This window comes from Agelaius phoeniceus, chromosome Z, assembly GCF_051311805.1.
Source record: "Agelaius phoeniceus isolate bAgePho1 chromosome Z, bAgePho1.hap1, whole genome shotgun sequence".
NCBI classification, from domain to species: Eukaryota; Metazoa; Chordata; class Aves; order Passeriformes; family Icteridae; genus Agelaius; species Agelaius phoeniceus.
Window position 1 is genome coordinate 66,316,855 of NC_135303.1, and position 24,024 is coordinate 66,340,878.

The 24,024-nt window shown below is 36.2% G+C and overlaps 1 protein-coding gene across 6 annotated transcripts in view; it reads right to left on the reverse strand.

The window, feature by feature from the left end:
- The window catches only part of RIC1 (RIC1 partner of RAB6A GEF complex), a 47,015-nt gene extending 23,197 nt beyond the window's left edge, over positions 1-23,818 (reverse strand). For 3 of the 6 annotated variants that reach the window (XM_054651532.2, XM_077171172.1, XM_054651531.2), the window contains exons 1-3: positions 23,044-23,815; positions 13,508-13,615; positions 9,321-9,397 (exon numbers count right to left, since the gene is read on the reverse strand). In XM_054651532.2, coding sequence (XP_054507507.2) covers positions 9,321-9,397; positions 13,508-13,615; positions 23,044-23,184 — 326 coding nt within the window. In that variant the 5' untranslated portion in view covers positions 23,185-23,815. Of the gene's footprint in view, positions 1-4,293; positions 4,421-9,320; positions 9,398-13,507; positions 13,616-23,043 lie in introns of those variants that run through there. The other 3 variants (XM_054651534.2, XM_054651537.2, XM_077171174.1) reach the window with 3 other exon arrangements.
- Positions 23,819-24,024: the final 206 nt, after the last annotated feature.

The following is a 24,024-nucleotide window of genomic DNA, read 5'->3' on the forward strand; positions in this document are numbered from 1 at the left end:
AAGGATGCATCAATCTCTTTCCTGTCTTGTTTATCTCAGTAGATATCACGTTCCTTAATTCATTACCATTTTATAGCAATGCCATATTCATATCTGTTATTCTTCGATGGGCACTATACCTTTCCTTGTGTAGCAAGGACAAAGATATATGCCAGCTAAGGTAAAACCAAGGTAACTTTTGTCAATCTGGATTTAGCAGATGGAAGTAGTATCATTTTTCCAGAACAAAACTATGGTGGCTGTGAAGAACTACATTGAAAAATGAGAAAAAAATATTTTAAGGTTAGTTAATCTACCAGCAAAAGATTTGCAACTTGTATAAATTTTAATAATTAGAATGTTTGGTTTGCATTTTGAACAAAAATTAATTGTAAAAGGCAGCTGTCTTAGGAAAGATCTAGGCCTTCATGTAAGCTAGCTGTCATGCACTGACAGGAACCCTGAAAAAAGCAGTCATTTCTTTTTTTAATAATACTAGCATGGTGGGGTTGTTGGGGTATTTTTTAAAATGTACAAAACCCCAGGTGTTTGGAGATAGGCTTTTCAAAACATGTGAACATACAGTTCCAGAGAGTATACTTCCAAACTAGATGAAATTACTCTGGTTTATCAACAATCAGTGGTACAACTGAATTGTGCAAGCAAGTGACTAAAACTGCGATGAAAGGGTTGAGTAATGCAGAAATGTTGCTGTTAGGTAGGAATAAGACACAACTTAACATGTCTGTTTTAACTGACTGAAGTACATAACCAAGAGTAAACTCAAGGTTTCTACACAGCACAAACTACAAAGCCAGAATGGTAACAACATGGTTTAAAAGACATGTTTTCCAGGAAGAAAAATTTCAAGTCTCCACGTAGGCTGGCTTTCTTTCCCTTCAACACCTTTGATAAAAAAATAACTTGCAAGAATATTTGAATATTTTCAGTTTCACAAGCTAGTTTTAGTGAATTGGTCACCATCTGTGGTACCTTATCTTTTCCACTGGGGCACTATCATTCCTGTCCCAAAAAGGCTTCTTTTATCCACCTTGCAAAAGGACAATCCACACAGATTTGAGGTACATCACCTTGACTGAAATTCCAAAAATGCCACTATTTCAACTCATTGCCTGTGATTTTGTCTAATTTATCAATTCAAAAAGAAACCCCTAGTATGGGTGAAAAGGAGGTGCTACCAAAAGTACACTGTGTTCATACAGTCCACATCTGCATGAGTCAGCCTTACTGGCTGAGCTCCTTTGACCTTTAAACGAAGAATGCACACAGATGACTGAAGCAGGAAAGAATGTTTGGTCTGGGTTGCCACATCAGCATCTGCTATGGCTACAGCCAAACTTAAAGTTTTGCACAAGAATTGAGAGGAATACATTCCAGCGACTGACCGGCTGCATGTTAAATCAAATATAATCATTGCTATTTGCATAGCATCTGTTAATGTAACAAAGCCTGTGAGTAAATCTCTTAAAACTCAGAACTGAGGAAAATCTGCAACCCAAGAAAAACTGAAACATGGAAAGATTAGGGATGCGGTTTTTAAAAGCCCCAACACACCAAACTTTAAAGCATCCTAAATTCAAGAAAGAGGCAGCACCATGCAAAAGCAGAGTCAGACAGCCTCTTCTGGTAGGAAGAATTTCTTGAAGTTTGTTATCTGAAATGGTGGGAAGTCCAGGGAGGAAACAGGACACCGGCCAGTTAATTTTTCTAGGTGCACAATACTACATTTATGGCCTCCACTAACTGCACAGAAGTTAAGTCATACAACATGATGCACAGACAAATTTGTCACTGCTACCAAAAGTATCTAAGAAATACTTAAGAAGTTAATTATAGCAGAATCTGAAAGCCTGTAATTAGGGAGTTTCTTTATAATTGCAATTCAGATACACAACACATATTATATTTAAGTCTGTTCTAGTACTTTAAAATAATGTCCACTGCTTTCTGCTTAGTAATGGAGAATTCTAGCTTGGAGACAGAATTAGCATTAAATTCATATTTAAGTTTCCACTGTACTATTTGGGGTAATCATAGTAATATAGTTGGCAGATATTGTTGGATAATAGTTTAGAAAAATTCAGAAATGCTCTCACAGTAAAAAAATACAGTACTTCAAAAAAATACTGTGGCTAATGGCAAACAATGTATTACTTAAAAAACCAACCAAACAACAAACAAGGCAATAGCATCCATTCTCACTAGCTAAACCATGCAAGTAATGAGAAGCAATGGAGACATTTCACTGAAAAAAATAAGAAAGACTGCAGACACTTAAAAATTATTTCTAGAACAATTGTTTGATACAAACAAGGTAAAATATTTTTATACTACTTTTGGGCTATGATCTTCTTAGCTGTTCCTGATAAAATTACTTCTTCAGTAGTACTTAGAGTGGGAAGGAAGGGACAAGAAGAAAATTAAAAATCATGATGCTTCAGCTATTAATTGCAATATTTATATAACAAAAGCAGGGCAATGTTTCTAAAACAATTTACATCACCAACAAGTTATTCTTCTTGAAGTCAAGAAGGAAAAAATCTGACAACTGCCATTATCTTGGCATTAGCACAATTACACAATTTTTCCTAACCATTTTACAATGGTTCATGTGAACGTTCAGTTAATGTTCACACTGAAAAGCTGAGGACTTCATTTTTTTATACCTGATTCAAAAAGCCTGTATCATCACCTGTGAGATTTGGTTTTCATGCATCTAGCATCTTTTCACTCCTTAAACCTGCATCTCTCCACCACACACTGCAGGCAGCCACCAGTTGAGGATTAAATACATCTGACTGGATGCAGAGATGTATTCATACAGATTGGCAACAGCTGCACCAACAAAATTAAAGTGAGTTTATGGTAACAACTATGAAGAATAAGTGCTTAGAAAAGTAGTTCTTAGTATAGCCTTTACAACACAATTAGGTAGAAGCACATTTCTGCAGTTAAAGAAACAGCTAGCTAGCATATTGATCAACTATACATATAAAAAGGCTAAATGGTTTACTAAATGATTATTTCAGTTGCAAAGATTTCTTGACAACAGTTACAGAACCACAAAATCACTGGGTTGGAAGAGACCTTTAAGGTCATTGAATCCAATCCATGCCCTAACTAAACCATGGCATTGAGCGCCACATCTTTTTTTCAACGCATCCAGGAATGGTGACTCCACCACCTCCCTGGGCAGACCATTCCAGTACTTTATCACTCTTTCTGTAAAAAAAGTTTTTCCTGATATCCAACCTGTGTTTCCCTTTAATTAAAAGGTTAAAACATCTTGAACCACCATCAAGAGTTTGCAAGTGCCATAATGGTTAATAAAAGTTCCATATGGTTCCAATGGTTAATAAAAGTGCCATAATGGTTAATAAAAGTTCTTCTTTCAAACTAATCTAGTTTGAAAAATATATTTTTCAAACAATCCTAAAATCTTACAGGGAAAACCACAATGGTAAAGTTCAGCAGAAGCTTAATGCTGAGCACAAATTACCTAGTAAGTTAATTCACCATACACCTCATTTATTACCCTTCCAGAGTTTGAAGTTCAAAACCTTTGTACATAGTAATCTTTAGTCATTGAATCAGGAAGAAAATGTCCACTGATGAGGTAATTTATGGCACCTATAAACCATCAGGCTATAGAAAAGTAGATAGATAGCTTTTAAAAATGCCAGAAAGTTAAGACATGAATAGAGTAACCAGGTATATAAGCAACAATACAGCTTTGAAAACCATCATATGAACTAGTTTCTTCAAAAATTCATACTGGTTAGATAACAACTGATTTTCAAAGCATTTTCAGAGACTTAATAACCTACACCACTGAGGTCTTATTCTAAATTTACACAACATCCTTATCATTCCCCAAATGCAGGCTCCACTTGAGGATATGAAGAAACCTGACAAAAAAGACTCTCCAATTACCACATTTAGTTAATTCGCCATGTAAAATTTTTAGATTTTGTCTTTTTTGAAAGGCAAAAATATCCTCAGCACTAAGTCACACATGCTCTTCAAGCAAAAAAAACTTCAGTTACTCTCCTTGGCAAACCTCTAAACAGAAACAACAACCAGATCAGTATAGAGAAGCCTCTGATGGTGTTACTCACCTCTTTACCATCAAGCATAAGAATAGCTATACAAATTCATTTGGAAAATCCTCAAAAAGTTTCCACTGTACCTTGCCGCAGCTTACAAAGCTGAAAATTTGCTTTTATGCACTGTCACTTTCCTTAAGCAATCGAAGGCAGAGATAAATTTTATTTTAAAATGCTACAATCTTACCTTACATACATTATTTTTCATGTTTTGTCTTGTAGTTACTTTAGGAATTGGGTGGTAAAACCAGACCGAACTAATTGAAGCAGGACTTTGTACTTGTGCTCACTGTAGGAAAATATCCCAGAATGTGGGATAATGGCCAATACTGATTCTCTTCCAAATCTGCTCTGAACTGGAGCAAAGCATTCAAGAGCTGGAATAAAACTGCAGGGTACTCTGGCACAATTTTAATAAACTAAACGCCATACAATTACTGCTTTCTTCCCCCTGTTTTTAGTCTCACAAATTAAGCAGGATACTGTAAGTTTTCATTAAGCATGAATGACAGTTCACTCCAAGAACAGATTGGCAATTCCTAGCCAAATATCAACAGTGCCAGAAAAATTTTCTTTGACAGAAAAACTACATTCCTAAAATATCACAATATGACAAAAAAAAACCCCATAGATTCCAGCAAGAAAAATGAAAAGTTTCCTTTTTTATATATAAATATTCATATGTTGCACTTACAGCATGAGCATTTGTTTCATCATAGAAGTCTAGTAACAGGTTTTTACATATAATATGCATAATACAAGTTAGTTGCCTAACTCTTGCCATACCTACATGAGTAGATTTCATATAGATTAAATCTCTAAAGGTATAAAATAGTGTTTAAGAAGCATTTCCCACTAAACCTTCTTTCAGTATTTAACATGTTCTACATTTCGTAAGAGCTATGTCCTCAGTTACTAATACAACAAGCTTCAACAGATTTGTGGGCTCCAGCAACAAATTTTAATTTTGGATTTTAGTACTTCCATTAAAACACTGGATTTCAGAATATAAAGACCATTACAACTGGATGATATGAAAAGGAGACAATCATGTGAAATGTGCATTTTTAAACAGGAAATCAATTTTCCTAGGCTCTGATTCCATCTGGTTTAATACAAACAATAGCAGGGTGCAAGAGAAGATCACTCAACCTTACTTTCCAAAATCTCTCTATTTCATAATACTGAAAGATAAGGAAAAGCAAAGACTCTGGCATTCAAACAGGATGGCATCTTAGCCTCAATTCCCACTTTAGCTCTCTTACTAAACGTGTGCTGATTAGATTGAGAAAAAAAGAGAGACTTGGCCCTGAAAAAAAATCATGCTGCGATTAGATATGCTAGAATGCATACTGAGCTACAAACAGCCCAATACCCAAGAAATACCCCAGTATTTCTGTCGCTTCTCATACAGTTTTGTTTCGCTTTCCACATTGAAGCATTTTGTTTCAGCTGGACCAATAAAAAACTTTCATAAGTGCAATTACAGTTTACAAAACAGCTGCATGCTAGAATAGCAGTTAACATAGTAGATACAAGCAAGCTCTTCTGGTCCGTGTTGCTCAAAGGCTACATATAGTAACTATTCTGTATAAAAGTAACTATCAATTGGAGGAACATTTTCTCCACAAACATCCCTCTCCCGGACAACTGACGAGCAATTTTGACTTTCAGCAAGTCATTTGATCCTTTTCTTCAAATCAAAGCTAAACCATTATCAAGCAAATTTTAAAGCAGTTATTTAAAATATACCAATACCACATGAAGTTACTTTACTTCAGCGTCCCAATCCAATCTTGAAGACTGCAAAAAACTACTGAAGTCAAGAAATTATCTACCATGTACCTAGTACCTGCTTTTCTGACTACCCACTTTTTCTTCATTTATGGTAAAATATGCACAGTTTGTTTAAATGAGAGCTAAGCTGACAAAAGGATCTAAACACAACCATTCTCAGTATTTTCACCTGCATGTTAACAAACCTAGCTGCAATTCCAATTTCAGGATACTGAATAAACTAGGAAATTTTGCACTAGACCAGTATTGCGGAGCAGCTGAGGATTTTACTGGTGTGTATTCCCAGCACATGACCATCTTGTTATATTGATATGCACAGCTTAAGAAATCTGTTCAAGAAGAAGTTGTATTAGGAGGGTTTCCCTTTCTCATTGTAGTCATGACATTGAAGTTTTGTATTTCTGCCAGAACTGGCCACTATTATTTAAAGAAAGGCTACTAAAGAACAGGCTTCATTCTACCTACAAAAAGTTAGTAGATATGGGCACTTAATAAACATCAACAATTAGTAATAATAAAGTAAAACATGACTGAACATTCATCTCAGTTTTTACTAACTAGTTTCCAGCAGATGTCACTTCGCTAATGCAAGGACTTCCTCATACTTTTTCCAAAAGTCATCGCCCTCTTTCTCACTTTGCCCAGCATAGGTAAATAACCACACAAGACAGAGCTGGAAGAGTCCTAATTAATATCACCATGACTGCAAAAATGTTCCAAGCAAATGCTTTACCATGAATCATAAGATTTATACAAGTATCACTGAACAGTCACTTCATGCTTTTCAACTTCCAGTGTAGCTACTCAGTACTACTGCAAAGTCACCATTTTCTAATACCAGCCTTTTATCAAATGCCAACTTGCAAAATAAGCTACTAGAATCCAGGGCAGGGGACAGGGAGAGTTAAAAAAGGGAGATAGGTAGGTTTAGTTTCCCCATCAGGTCAACAACCCGACTTCACTTAAGGCACAGCTGCATAATCACTGCTGCCAACACAGAGGAAGGAGCCAAGAACACACTGTTACAGGGGGAGAAAACAGTAAGATGTCCCCTTTCAAGCATGAGGCAAGTCACATACAAGGCCTTTCACTGATCTGTAATGGCTTCAGAGTGAAGAAAACTAATTTGGTATTGTTCAGCCCAGCAGAAGTGAAATCCGACCATTTCAATGAAATAATGCCTTTGGAAAATGAATATATGCCAAAAGAAAGATAAAAGTTTCAATTCTAGCTTTTGGTCTCATTTGTCAGTTTGTTCATTTTAGATTGGAGGGTTTTTGTTTGATTAACCTCTGCCAAGTATTTGCTCTACAATGTAAATTAGTGAGACTGCCTACGGGCAGCACACTGTATCTGCACCTGCAAAAGAAGTTCATTCCATTTTAATAACTTAAAGAATCATTTGACATTAATCACAGGAGGCACAATTCACCCACAAATACCTGTGTTTCTTTTGATCTAATGTAATCAGAACAGTAGTAATTTTATTTAGGTTTTCAAAATTGAGGGCTAAGTATAGACAAGCTAGTCATCCCAGGGAATTCAGTGAGATCATTCATCTTCTTAAAGGTAAGCACACACAATAGTCTTAGGAGACTGTGAGCAACCTATTACAAACACACAAACACGTTGTCCTACTCTATGGAATTTGCATTATAGTCCTTTTTGGGCTATACAAATGTATTTTAAAACCCTGATTGTTCAACACACAACTAACAACTAAAACATGCATTTTCAGGTCAACAATTCATATCAATTAATAAACTTTTATAGAAGTTTTATATAAGTTTACAAAGTTAGACTGGTTAGTCACTGATGGCTTAATAGGTATTTTCAAGCCTTCCTACAAGTGATATTCTAAGCAAACTTGACAAAGCTTCTTTTTCAACTTTTATTTTGTGTTTTATATATATTTCCATAAGTTTTCAGATTTTGCCAATTAAAACACCCCCAAACTTTTCAAAAAGAACAAGAAAAACTCACAATAAACTACTGCTTAGTTTTCTGCATTATGTAATGTACAGACAAGGATCTACTATCCCTTTATTTATTTGGACAAGTTGCAGCAGCAGGCTGTCTGCCTCTTCCCCTGATGACAGTAAGCCATATGTGAAGAGTCAGTTTGAAAACTGCTATTCAGTTCTCCAGTGAGGCAAGTAAAGTAATATAACTTGTCTACATTAGTCTTAAGTTTCTAGAAAAAAGAAAAGTAAATTGCAACAATAAATTCCAGTTAATTCCAGAGCTTTGAGGGCTATTTCACAGGTCAAAAGATGGATTATAGCCATAACGGACAAAAAATTTTCTAGTCAATAAAGCAAAATTCAGTTTTAAATCATTTACTACCTGCTAAGTAATTTCTTCCTACACATATTTGTGAAAGAAGACAGATTTTGAATTTAAATATTTTTGAAAAATCCCTTTATTTTCTTTTAATGTTCATGGTTTAACAGTTACACTGAAAAGAAAAAGAACTCAAAATATCTTCCTCTTACATGACGTCTTAGGTAATCCAATACTCCTCAGAGATGACCATGTGGAGAGATCCATGATTCAACTTTAACTCTTTTTATGAATGTGAAAAAAACATAAACTGACTAGTACTATCATAATGATGAAGATATATAGAGAGATATATTAAAAAAAAAGAAAAAAGTTTCTAGCCAATTAGAAATCAAGAGTGTGCTATTATGTGCATGGACAAATTCAATCCAACCCATGACTACAGATTCTGCCTATCTAAACACACAGACACGTACACATATACTCCTTGAAGTTTTAATTTGTCCTGGGCATTTCCCAATTTCGTAAAATCCAAAATCAACTAATCCAAAATCAGCCACAAACACACCCAAAATACAGTCGCAATTTAAATGTGTAAGATGTATTCTGTCATTCACAATAAGGAAAATAAGATGATGCCGACAACATAACCATTCTTACTAAAAAGTATCCATTTGCTTTCAAAAATACTGGGATTTTATTCCCCATTTCTTTTAAAAAACCCTCTAAGTTATGAAAACATCGGGGACAGGATCTATTTTTGAATTGTACCTTAACAGTTCCTAAGACGTGATTTTTTCAACTGAGTTATTCAAAAGGCATCATTAAATCTTGTTGTAGATCATGAACACAACAGACTACCTCAAATTATAAAATTAGACTTTACCTGCTATTAAGGCTTTTGAGAGCTTGTAAGAAGGACCTAAGGAATCACACCAGCACACAGCAATCTACTTGAACTGACTCTAACTGACTCTACCCTACACTGACTCTAACTCATAGGAATGATGGTTCATATACTCATCAATGTTAAAACATACTCTGTAATGAAGTATCTTTTGTCATAAAAACTGCTTAGAAGTTGTCTAGTCATATTTTTTCACACTGTGAGGATCCAAAGTTTAAAATACTTACTTAGGATATATTGGCTCATAAAGATACTTGTCTCTTGCTGATGGGATTTCAAAAAATAAGATGTATCCATTTGCAGTCTGAAAGAGAAATACTGGTAAGATAAATATCTAGTCTCAGCATGAGTAAAATCTGCTAATCTTATGTGATTTCTATGTATGTCTCATATATTGAACTCAAATATACATTAATTCAGACATTTAAAATACTGTGTGTTTATATTAATTCCAGATAAAATCCATACCCACCCTTAAAGTCAAGTGAATCGAAAAACAGAAAAACAATCCTGTTTATGCACCAGTCCATCAGAAATTTTCCTCCAACTCATACAAACCTATAAAACCTGACAACTATGTCAGATACGTAGAAATATCTGAGTATTTCTAAATAATTCCTATCAACCACATGAATTAACGTAGAAAACAAAGTAGAAGGTGGGAAGTACCTGAATAAACTCTCCAAGTGTTTGAACACAAACGGACACTACTGAATGCAAAGAGTTTAGTACTGCCTCTCAGTGTTGGTCATCCAGGTAACTACCACAAATCCTCACATCACTTATCTTTAGCTACCACAAAACCTGTAAAAATTCAGTCCCGAGCCATGTTCTGTTATTCTGGAAGAATGACTTCATACTATGTACAGGGAACAAATACAAATCATTTAGTTACCTGATGTTCCAGTCATACCTAGAAGCTGCTTGCATAAGCTTGAAACAAGTAGATGACCAATAATGTTATGTGTTCAAAGCAGTGTCATTTGTTTACAGCATGAATTTATTTTCTGGGCAAATTGGTAAATGCATTTTGGTTAAATAGCATTTCCATCCAATTATTTTAATATGGGCTGGGCATGTATCCAAAGCACTGGAGAAAAAAAGCACTGAAATGAACGGTTTCACATTTCTTTGCAAGATTGGTTTCCTTTTCTTTGAATAAAGCAACCTCTTGTTAGCTTAGTGTATCATTTCATAGATGATATTCACATTTCAGTCAAACACTTCGCTTTAGAAAATTTGTGTTTTGGCTTTGAATTCCAAGAAACACTGTTATTCTCATTCAAAGCGAGTATCTTTTTCAAGCAAGAATAAAACCTGAATAATAATGGTGAGCTTGAGACAGGGTGATAATAAATGGAAGCCTTTCTGTGTGCTGTAATATCGTGTTCAGGTATTATGTGGTAAAGAACCGTCTTCATTTCTAACATCTTTACAGGTTCATTCCATTACATCATTAAATATTTAACCCCTAAGTTACCTTATCCTGGAAAGAAGAGTAAAACAATACTGTGAAGTATCTTTATACTGATAATAAGGTACAAAGGGCCTTACTGAACACTATTCAAAGCACAAAGTTGCTATTGTTACAGGTTCATTTCTAAATAGAGACTCAAATTCCATGAAGAGGGGGATGAAGTATAGAAGCATTCAAGCACAGACTTCTGGCAAATTGATCATATTCATTTAAAGAGGTTGCATTGCTTTAAAAACATTTGAGTGAAACTTACTAAGTAACCATTACTGTCATCCATTCCCTGATCATTCTAATCTTTGACAGTCCGAAGTACAAACACTGAGAATCTTGCCAGGGATTTCATAACATGGTTTCTTGCTACCATGTTTAATAAAGCTCTGCCTTAGCTATGGGAATGCACGCTGAAGAGCAGTCTGTATTGAAGGAGTGCCTGTAACGTGGGAAGGACCAAAATGCCTCCTACACTTCTCCATAATGAAGCATGTTGACCCAATTCCTAAGTTTGATTTACTACTAGGATTAGCTACCTGGATGTATGTACTAATCTAAACAAGAAAAAGTATTTCCCAGTAACACTGGAAAAATCACAAAGGCAGCAATATGAAAAAAGAAACCACAAAATATAAGGGGTAAAAATAAGATCTGTCTAGGAAATGTGCCAACAGTTTAACAACAGAAGATACTAGTGGAAAAAGAAGTTAGAATTTGTAGGGGATGGTGACACTGAAAATTGCTTAAGCTTGTTTAACTGCATACCTTTACAGTTACTTGAGGTACGTTATAAAGCTTGATATACTGGCCCAAAGTCTTCCTGCAGTACAAATAATATTTACCTCAAAGCATATGCAGTTAAGTGATGTGTTTTTATAAAGACACTTTGAATATTTGGGCTGTCAGAAACAAAAAACATGGTGTATCACTGGTATGGTGAACATAAAATTCAGACTACATTCCATATGATGATGTCATTTAAAAAAAAAGGAAAAAAAGAATGTACCACTTCATTAATAAGTACGTACTAAGCCTTATCTTCACCTTCTTAAAAACAAAGACTTATTACAGAAAATTACTACAACCAAGTACTCATGAGCACAGGTAGTAATAGGTGATAAACATCACCTAACTCAAAATTTCAAACTGAAATGTTCAAGTGTTGCACAGGACTTCAGATTAAGTGATGCTAACTCAGTTCAAAATCACTGGGTTTTTCATTAAAAACTTGCTTTGTCATTGCTCCTTCATTTGAATGTGTTAGTTAAGAAAAAAGAGAAAACTACTTGGACAGAATTCTTCTTGGGGTTGAGAGTATCACACATCTGTAGAAACACTTTCTTCATTAAAGCTCCAAAAACTGACTTTCTGCCCTGTCTCACTACAACAAAACCAGCAATACTGTAAATTTCAGTAGGACTCAATAACTGTTCCAAATTAAACTATATCTTTTTTTTTAAAGTATACTGCAAAACAGCTTATGTTAAAACCACCATAACTAACATGCTTGACTATATCATTTGTATACATACATCCAGGGATGAAATACCATCCTATGAAACACAAAGAATATTAGAAATCTTATTACAGTCATTATTTTATAAATGATGATCATTTAGAATTTTAATTCACAGAACTTTAGCTTACAAAATGAGACTTTATGGGCGTTTACATTCTGACACTATCTGCCAAAAAGAGCACTGTACATTTAGTTGCAGAAAAACTTTAAAGTTCAGTACTGAAGTGGCAAAAACTAAAGCTAATCTGTCAGCTGAACCACAAGGTCTCTTGAGCAAATGGATCACAACATCTCAGAAAAAAAACCCCACAATATGCAAAGTAATTAAATATAAAAATTCAAAATTTCCTCTGAACTACTACACAAAGGTTTAATTAAAATGTGTTTGGTGCAATATAAAATTGAAGAACTCTTTTTGATCCACAACAAAAATTACAGAGATCTTTCTGACTTTATTGATAATTATTAGTACTCACTGAGAATATAATCTGGCACTAACAGAAATACTTAACTTCATTGATTTCATCAGATACTTCTAGGCCATTTTAATATTTTAGACTAATTATTTACTTGCATTAACTTGCATTATGCAAAAGAAAACCGGACCATGGGAAGCTTAGCTGATTTATGATTATCATGATATTGCTAGAGAGAATAACTCCTCCATAAATCATCTAGTGTTTTCCACTAAGATAACAATATCTAATTTAAGATCTGGTCATAATGTTAAGACCCGACCAAAAGACATCAAGAGGATTATCCCATATTGCAACTCTTATAAACTGTACTCCCACCTTTCTTGTGTTCACCTTGCACCTCAAACTTCAAATATTGCTGTTGAAATAGTCCAAAGTACTGTGAACACAGCACCAGCTATGAAACAAGACTTTATTTCCATGTGAGACAAGATCTCATCTCTAAGATTCCAAACAGAAGAGTTCACATATCACTTATCAGTGCCCTTGTTTCTGTGTTCTCAGTGACTTGCAATATTTTTTAACCACCAAAAGCCAGTAATAAGGCCACAGTTTCATCTCTTAAGACTCACCTTTAAACTCCATTTATCAAGTTAAACATAATTATGTTACCTAAGTCCACAACTATTTCTTTCATTCACATAACTTTACATTACCGTATTATTTGTTACCAGATTACTAAAGTAATGAGATGTTGTATCATCCCCTGCCTATACATCTAACCACTGTTTTAAGACAAAGAACTGCAGTTCATTCTCACAGGGGAAAATTAATGAATACTACAAAAGCTTCTATTGTCTAAAAAGCCCTTGGTATCATTATATATTTTCACAAGACAAGTATCAATTAAATGTATTTACAGTCTGCAAGGTTCTATAAGCACAGAAATTGGTAAAACAAAATTTTGTTTGCAATAGTTTAACCAGAGTAAGAAGGAAAAATTCTACTTACCGAAACAGCTATCATTGTGCTGTCAGGCCGCCATTCTGCTTGTTTGTAAGGTCCAAACTGAGAAGCTGCTTTTGAAAGTTCCTTGTAGCTTACGATTAATACACTTGGCTGGAGGAAAAAATATAAATAATTATATCTCATATCTAGTAGGAATGGAATGCTTTATATGTTGTGCTATACCTGTTAAGAACTATGTCTCCTTAAACACCTACAACATGTTTCCCTTGAAGGAGGTTAAAAATGAACTTTAAAGAAACTTCATGGAGAACTGTTGCCACACTGTCCTTCCTAATCTCTTTCAAATCCAGGACGTTTGAATAAAATACTTAATTGCACAGTAAGGAGTCATTACAGAATACAGAAATAGTTTCAATTTAGATAAAGGGTAACTGATGCTTAAGATGAACAGACACACCTCAGACAGGCTCCTATAATGACAAGGACTGTCAAATGAATTAGGATGAAATATTCTATAGAATATTTGGTACAGACAATTTGCTTAGTTTCTACTAAATGAGCAGGCTGTTGTATTAAGGAGAATGATAATCAGGAAATTTGTTTTCTAGAACAGGTTGTCAGAACCTGCTGAAAATCCACCTCTACAGTTAGCTGGAAGGATTTTGCAAGTAATGAGGTGCCCCCATTAGCACCTTTCTTTCTGGGAAGGGAGAAAAGCTTTGGGATGATGGAAGACCAGACAAAGCTACCATGGGCACTAAGCCTTCATTCCCTTTCATGAATGCAGTGGAGAGCTGCAACACAAAAACCTAATGCAAAGTTGCCCTTCCTTGCTCTAGTGCTTAGAAATGTTAATTCTCCTTAAATATATTGCACAACTGTTTCTATTTTACTGTTCTTGAATGAATAATAGTTTTCAGCTTAGATGGGTATTTCTCCTTCCATTATCCTCCAACACTTAAAGGACACAAAAGTTAAATTAAGCAGGACATACTTTTTGTTTTGTCAAAGAAGTTATCCCTCATCTTCATACCTAACTTTATCAATTTCAGTTGTCATTCAGATTTGGAGCATCAAACATTGTACCAAAAAAAGCACACTGAAAGGGAACCAAGAGGGTACAGAGTAACCACTCATTTAACTGAAATTAACCACAATACCACTAGGCAAAGCTCCCCACTACAACCACAGGTGACAGAAGTTTAATACTGTTCTTTGCTTACTTGATGGACCAGGAGAATCAGTACAATAAATATAAAACATTCATTCTATCCACAAATCTTGTGAGTGTCCATCACTCCAGAATTTAGTAATCCTAGTTAGAATTCCATCCTATTTGGAATCACTTCCTTCAGTTTCCTTTCAGCTGAATTAGTGTCACATGGGCAGCCTTAGCCTTTGTAAATTCACAGCATGACTCGGTGTGCAGCTAATGGCATTATTCTTTAAATTTCACACCCACACAGAACTGAATTATCAAAAATAAAGTCAAACATTTATGAAGTATAATAAGCACATTAATCTTTACCCTAAGAACTATTTGAACCAGCTTTTTCAATTTGAATGGCTTATTTTGCATCAAATTATTTAACATTAAATAGATTACTAATTATTCTTACTAGCAGATTCTAGTTGATTGCTCTCAATGAACTACACAGCCTTTCACTGATTGGCTTAGAACCACCCTAACTGCCTTAGATATACTGAGAAAAAGCAGTGTCTTGGTAATCTGCATCATTACTGCAAACCTGGAGATCATTTTTAAGCACTTCCATGCCTGAAGCATTTTAGCTGCTGGCAAAATTAGAAACTCAGTAATACACAATTTTCTTTCTATATTACTATTCTTACAGAATATAATTACAGTATTTATAGTGTAGAATTCATGTGACACCAATTCACATAAAGCTGCTATTACATCTTTGAAGATGGAAGAACATTCTATGTACACATCAGCTACAAGATTTATACAAATTTATTTTTAGGCTTTGTGACTCACAGATGAGGACTTAAGCAGTTAAAAATTATTGCTTGCATTCAAACTGTTATCTTTCTGTAGTTTAAGTAGCTTCTTATTAGAAAGCAGACCCACTTCGAATTAAATAGGTCACAAATGTTACCTAGCGAGATGTCAAATAAGGAAATACTGCACTGATACTATTAATTTCCACATACTCCAGAACTCAAAAGCATGAATTCAGACATGAAGAAAACCCTAACCCTGTTTAAAAGCTTTCCACAGATGTGTGAATGGTCTGGATTAACAAAGATAGAAGGAGAGCTCAAGACCCTGCTCTTCTTATGCATGAGAAACAGTAATTTTACATCTGAAGTCATTTATTATATCTAAAGTAACTGAAAACATATATTGGCACAGGAATATTTCTGTGAACAGGAATATGTGTCCACCTAACTACTTGACTCAAGCACAACAAGCTACTGAACATTTATTTTAACAAATAAAACCAAAGCAAACAAAAAATCAAAACCAAACACCAAAACAAAACCACCCACCAAAAACCACCAAAAGTGTCGGGGGGAAGGCTAGTTAGTTAGATACTCTCCTCTTTTTAGTTTTATATATTTAATTCATACCCTGTATAGAAATAGTAGGGGTTTAGATTCTATTAATTAGAATTTTTCCTAAATCTTTACCTTTTTTTCTGTTAAGAAACCCCATATCTCCATATAAGCTTCATTACAATTCCAAGTCTTCTACTCTTCTCACTTCTGCATGCAGCTACTAACATTATGAAGCTATGCAGTTAAGCTCAACTAACAAATTATGCCCACTGTCACAAAAAAAACAATATATTAATCCTTCTTTAAAATGCTTAAAATCCACTTGCTGAAATATTAATGGTAGAGCCACAGCTTTGGGAAAAACTGGATTCCAGAAACATAGCAAAGAACCTAACAAATACTTGTTTAAAAAGAAGTAAAAAAATTATTTAGAGGAAGAAGTAAACACCTTCAGTTGTTAAGGAAGAAAGAAGTCAGTAAGCAAGTCAAAATTGCAATTTAACATTAAAAAAAGCACCCCAAAATAGATAAGAAGAATATCTAGCATTTTTTAATCTGCTGCAAAGAAAATCTAGCATTTTGTTACGGTACTTTTGTCTCTCAGGAGGAATGTAAGGTCAGGCAAAACAGAAGCTGCCACTCATTTACAAAAGGAACTGTGGCAGTGGATGTTTACAGGATAAGAAAATGGTGAAAAGAAAAATAAGAAATGCAACCTTAAAAACAATAGCACTACTATTACTAATGTGTAAACAAACTCTCCAGTACACTAATTAAAAGTACTGAAAAGAAAAAGAACTTGTTCTCATAGCTAAACTTTATCTCCTTCCATCAGTCAGCTGTGAAAAAGAACATGTTCCACAGTTGTTACTCAGAAGTTTTTATGCTTCACAACAATGTTTTTCTAGAATTAAACATGCCTCTTTTTTACTCGTGTGAGTTTATAAGCAAATCTGGTTTGCATTACCAGAAATTAATTGCACTATTTAGTAAAACAGCAAGGTAGCAAGAAAGCTCCATCCACAAAGCCACCTAAATTCAAACTACCTAAAAACTCACAGGTGCTTCATTGTCAGTTGTACATTAAGAATCCCTCTGGACTTTCCACTATGAAATACAAGATCTGTATCAACATCTGGACAAAATACCTATACAAACAATTAAAAAAACTGCAACATAAAACACCACAGCCAAACCCATGATGAAATAATCCCTAGTTGTTACTGTTTAACTTAATTCTACCTGACCTAGTACAGCAACTTGCTCACTTACCAAGTATTAGCAACATAACCCATGTCAGAACACTTAGCCATATATAACATAATTTTTATTAAAAAATCTATTAAGGTATACAAACCCTGCAGCAAATTCTCTCAGCAAGCTTAGATATGGGAAATTACCAATTAACTTAACACAAGCTTTCTAAAACATTTGATGAAAATGCAAATCAAACTGACATTAACCAACTGGAAAAAGGTACAACCATTTGACAGAATATAAAATAATAAAAAAATTTGTTTCCTTAAACCAGATTCTCTGGTTTGACTGCAGGTTCATGACAAACTGTGTGTATTGTTGATTTTACAAGTAGGTCGGCAAATACAGTAGAAAACTACTAAGTCTGAAAAGCAAACACATGACCTGACAGCACATATGCAACATGGTCTTATGTATAAGTTTGGGTTTCTTAATGTAACTTCAATCCAAGAACCTGCATGACTGTGAATAATTGTTCAAACCTAGTCTTCTCATCTCCTGACTATGTATTACTCTAGATATCAAAAATCCATCCCACCGAGGATAAAGAAGCCATTTCTTTGACAAACATCTGTCCTGTTTAGTTTTATATGGCAAATACTTTAACGCTTCATTAGGCTGTAGGCATGACACAAAAATCAAAAATGCTGTTCAGAAGAGTTTATGATCTAAGTGACAAAGATAAGGCTGGGAGAAAACAAAACACAGAACAGAATGAAAGTCTGGTGACACTGTGCAATTTATTTTGTCACTATATGGTCCGTGCTTTGCTTTAAATGCTGAAGCTTTGTAAAATTACAAACTAATAAAACAGAAAGGTTATATGGAGAAAAGCAAACATGTGCACATAAGAAACAGAAAAATTTCTATAGACCACAAAAGGCCATTTTGTCAGTAACAGAATGGTAACTGACAAATGGAGGTGACAAATGAATTTCTAAAAGCAATGTTAATTATAAAATCATAACTCCTTTAATTTAATTTTGAAAGTATTTGGAAAGCTTAGAATCAAGAGAAGATCCACCCAACAGAGCAGACACAGCTTCCAATCGTGTGTTCCATGGCTATTGTGAAATAATTCAGAAAAACAAAGTGCAGAATTGTCAACCACTACCTCTCCCAAATGAAAGTTTTCAGTTAACCTACTTCCCAAAAATGCTGCCAAAAAGCAAAGGCACATTCTATACATCTTTGGTTTTCTCTTACATGCAACTAACTGGACACTGAAAAATCATAACTGAAAATGCATTTTCCCATCATGCATGTAATTATGACACCGTTTTCAGGGGTCATCTATTTTATAACACAGGAGACACTGAAAGCCTGTAAATCCTACTAAATAACCACATGACAATTTTGGATTTCATCAGATAAATTCATCAATGCAACATTTTTTTCCTTATGTAACAACAAGTTTATCTTTTTAATAGAAGCAACAGCACAACTGTTGCTGTTGCTGACAAATAAAAAGAAATCCCCTTCTCAGACAAGTGTCTAAAGGGCCTAAATAAGAGATCAGCATTTTGGGGGTTAAACTACTAAGGAAGAAAACACAGTGAAGGGGTAGGATATCTTAACTTGCACTGATGCTATCTGTATCATATCGTTCACAATACACAGCCAACACAACTTTATGTCTTATATCAAGACATCTTTGTCCCATTCTGCAGTCAAATTCTAATGAAAAGCCTCCAGAGGCTGCATCCAATTCTATTAAGAAAAAACCACACACAATAATTCTGTAAATTATTCTGCTTACAGTTCTGAGATGAAAACATAAACTTGAAAGCATAGCGAAAACATTTCTTTTTAACAGCCCTCATAAGTAAAAAAACACTACAGAAACAACTGCAGACAATTTTAATGTATTTATTAATATATCTTATGAACTTCTGTGCATCCACTGTGTCACAAGTAACTCCCTTTATAGTGTGGCAAAATTCCAGGTTACAGAGATCACCTCCCCAACAGAAGCTCTGTTTTAGCCTATTGTATGCTTAGATTTAAAGCACACATTGACTTCAACTCTAATACAGCAACAGCTAGAGACTGAAGAGCACATTTGACAGAGCTGTGAGAGCTGTCTGAACATCAACTTACACAGCACTTGAAATTAATACCAACTATTTGACAACTTAGGATTCTGACATGCATGCTTTCTCAAAAGCCTATTATAGTTCATTTAGGTGCTCAGACTCAGTATCAGATCTTTAGAAAAAAAGAAACCAAAAAAGGAAGAAAAACAAGAGTAAATGTAAATCATTAAGTGGAGAAGCATACAGGTAATCAAGAATTCTCCTCTGAATGAGAAGATGGGACAAACTACTCTTAGCTTGAAAGGGCTCACAAAACTGGTTTTGACTGATGAGAGTCATAGCAGATAGTCCCAACAACCTACAGGAGATTTCATTAAATATTCAAGGCCAGTACTTATTCCTGTCATTGTCACAAGTTTGTTAACACTAAAGAAAGGAAACGCTGAACAATATTTATATGTACAACTACATCAGCAGACTATTCTTGCTGTACACAACTCACTTGTCAAGAGTTAGGCAGGGAACTCCACTCATCTATGACACCTTCTTCCTTAGCTACATTATCTTGTCTCTTAATACCTAGACCCCTATGGGTGAATTTCCAGAATTCAAAAGGTAACTAAACCAATTTAAAATTAAAGCCACAACTGTCAAAGGAGTAACACTTTCAAAGGGCCAACTATAATGTTCCTTTCATTCTTTCATCAACTAAATAAACAGGCTTCTATTTGTTCATAAGGCTAAACAGCCCTGTAAAACAACATCACTAGTCCATCGCAAGCTCCATTAAAATAGAGGTACAAGCAGGAAAGATGATGACACACAGGACTGCACAGCTGCCTTCTGAAACCTCATCTTCAGTTCCCAAGTCAATATATCAAACAGCAATTATCTCATTATACCATTTCAGAAAGGTTCTATAACTTGCTGATGTTTCTAATTTCAAGCATCCAACTACTTAAACTACCAGAATGAAAATGTTTGACAAGCTTTTCCATGCTATCAATGAAAATAGTTAAGCTGGCCCTTAAGTGTCAAGGTATTATCTACAGTAGACCTAAAACTTCTGATGTAAGGAAAATGTTTGGAGCAGAGGTCTCCACAATGGGGTGTATTTAACAGAATCCAATGGGGAGCAAGAAAGGATTTTTATACCACTAAAAAATAAAATAAAGTAAAAATTTTAAAATGTGTTCATTTTGGTATTACCCCATTCTTTCTTTTTCCTTTTCAAACTCTGGAAGAGACGTGGTTGATGCCCAGAGACTACTAGTGTATAAGAGCATTTGAATAATGTTCTTAATAACATGATTTAACTTCAGGTCACCCAGAATTGGTCAGGCAGTTGGACTAGGTGACCAATGTAGCTCCCTTCTAAACAGATTAAAAATTATATGCATGTGCTACTGTACTGGTATACACATTATCAAGCATACAAAATGTAGTTTGTGTACAGACTACATTGTGTATGCTTGATAATGTGTATACCAGTACAGTAGCACAGGCATATAATTCATAAATAAATGTCAACATATCTGGGGGCTGTGCTCAACAACCTTTCACCAATACTGGTTCATGATCAAAATCATTCACCTGAGTGGTCTTCTCTGTCTACAACCCCATCTCTCCTTACATGTAAAAAGTCAAGAACTTTCTGGTTCAAAAACACTAGCAGAATTCCATCTGGTTTTTTTCAACACCAGTTACCCTGTTTTGAGTCTTAATACCTACAATGATTCCAAAACAGGAAACAATCCACACTTTGGGATCAACTTTCCTTAGTTCCACTAGTTCTTAGTCCACAGTAGGTGAAAAGGAGTTTTAAACATGACTATGCCACCTTAAAAATACACATACTGAATGTAAACTCACACACCTGGAAGCACTTCAAAGAGCTGTTTCTGAAAATTTCAAAACAGAACTTTCCCAGTCTCATCACCTCATTCTTAAATGAAACCTTTGATACATAGCTGAGATAGTAACAAGTCTAAACAAGAACACCAGCCAGAAGGCTTTTCTGTGACAAGAAATCAAGTTAGTGCAACCTGGCAGGTTTATCCTTGTTCCAAAAACTGTACTTCTGACCAATGAAAACATCTTCTAGAATGCAATAATTAAATTGAAAAAAAGAAAAGCCTGGGGGAAAAAAACCAACAAACCACATTCAGGACCCCAGCTAAAAATAATGCAAGAAATTCTCTTTTAAAATTACCTTTACCAAAACATTTATTCTTCCAGGTTTCTGGTAACAGGCAGTTTTCCACAGAGGCCATGAGACTGTAACATGTTTTTCAGTTTAGGATCAGTCAGCGGGTCAGGCCTGGTGCCTGTCAGCACCTTCCTCAAAAGCACCCATTACAAACAGAATCAAAACCTATTTAAAAAATATTAATGGCCTGTAAGTTTAGTCAACTCTTCTGCACCAAGTGAATTCTTCTAGTGCTGTTTGTAGCAAATCTTACAATGTTTAACATTTCAAAACAAGTCTAAGCATGCAAGCTAATGAACCTTGTCCTTGAAAACAGACCATAAAGTAAACTACATTCTAGACAACAGGGCACATCTTGTGAAGCATTTCATGAGCCCGTTGTTTTCTGTGTCTTTCCACAAAAAAGATCAGTTCTGCTGTGCTGACAGACTACAACTAAAGGTTCAACAACTGGCAAAAACTAAGAAGTGTACACTTTATATACACTGTGTGCCACAAACCGAAGAAAACAGAGGCCAGATGATGATGCTCACAGAGCAAAGTTACTGGGCTGATTATGTGCTAGCTGGATACCTGTCTAGGTTCAAAAAACAGCATGAGCACCCCAGCCAGGAACTAGTGAACAGCCTTACTGAGCACAATAAAACATAACGTGATGAAATTGCTGCATAACTTAAAACAAGATTTTAAGGCTATGACTGTCATTTGACATCTTTCAGTATCATCTTTCTAAAACTGGATTGTTGGTTTTCCCTGGTAATCTGAGATGAACTCTATAAACCACCTGGATCTAGAGATATTTATAGACAGATTTAGGGTCTAATCTAGGCAGTATTTAAAAGGATCCAGCATCAAAATTTAAAGTCAGTATCACAGTTTTCATTGACTGCATCAAATCAAGCTGACAAATAGCATTTTTGCTATCAGACTAATACAATGTGAATTAAAAGCAAGGTGCTTAATGTCAATTATTCACACAGTTTCAAACTAGATTTAGCTAAACCAGCACTTTCCACGGAAAAGCCATGACAAGTCTTCTTTTAGAGCCACAAAACTTTCAAACTTACCATAAAAAGAAAACTTAGTGAACTTCTATGCTACAACATTCGGGGTAATGACAGTGTTTCTTCCATGTTTTACAAAGAATGCTTCATATGTTCTATATTCATAGGTTCGTTTATATAAAACACAGAAAATACAAAGGCGAAAGACATGAAACATATATGCAAAAAACCCTACACTGCTACAAATACTCTTTATATTAAGCACAAGCAGAATGTACAGTCTTAAAAAGAAAGTTGCTTTTTTAGTTTCATTTTTTAGGAAAAACCAGTGTTAACTGTAAGCAGATTGGTGTTGCATATTTCCTTAAGACTATACTGCTATCACTAAACACCGTGGATAACCCCTCAGCTTCACAAATACCTGTGAATATCCTTTGAAGTTAGCATCAAATTTTACAACCGTTTCTGGAAGAAAAAAAATTAGCAGACGACAGGGCTTTTCAGCTGGTAGAGCAGCGTCCGAGAGCTTATAAAATGATGGATACTCACTCTGCAGTACCAGATGCTTAGCTGCGATGGGAACAAAACGGCGAAGAAAGCTCTCTGGGGATCTGTCTGGATGTGAAGCGGTCGCTCCAGGGACTCCAGAGGACACAAGAGCCTCTTGGGCCAGCCGCTGAGGAAATACATGGCTGAAGATTTCCAGAGGAGCTGGCGCTCAGCCTGCTCTAGCCTAGGCGGGGGAACAGCGGGGACATCAGCGGAAGGAGAGATACAGCGTCCGCGGCAAGCCACGCATAATCACCGGCACACCGACGGGACCCCTGGGCTCAGCACCACTGGGGACGGGGGGCTGAGATCTCCCCGGCGCAGGGACGAGAGAGCGCCGCAGCCGCCGGGGGCGGAGGCGGATGCGGGCTGGGCAAGGGCCGAGCGGCCTGCGGGAGGCGGCGGCGAGGGGGACGCGGCCGGGCAGTCACTGCTCCGAGCAGGCGTCGGGTCGCTGCGGCGGCGGCAGCGGCGGCTCCGCCCTCCCGCGGGTGTCTCGCCCGCCCGCGCTCCGGATCGGTGTCGTCGCCGTCGCCGAGGCCCCCGCCGCCATCTCCTCCCCCTTCCGCTTCCGCTCCTCTTCCTACTCCTCCTTCTTCCGCTCCTCCTCTTTTTTCCGCTCCTCCCCCTCCGTCTTCTTGTTCTCTCGCTTTTCCTTTTCCTCCTCCTCTTCTTTCTGCTCCTGCTTCTTCTCCTTCTTCTTCTCCCCCTCCTCTCCCTCCTCCCCCTCCCCTCGCTCCGGTGTCCGAGGCCCCGAGGAGCGGTGGCGGCACGGGGGGAGGCGGGCCCGGGGCGGGCCCGAGCGGGCGGAAGTGACGTCATAGAGCTACCGCGTCACTGGTCCGGGCGGAAAAGGCGCCCCTGGCGTTGGGGCTGAGTGCGGGGACGGAAGGGAGGGGAGCGGCGAGAGGACAGAGAATCAGAGCCAGAGGTGGCAGGATAAGGAGGAGTGGGTTCAAACTTAAAGAGAGTGGCTTTGGA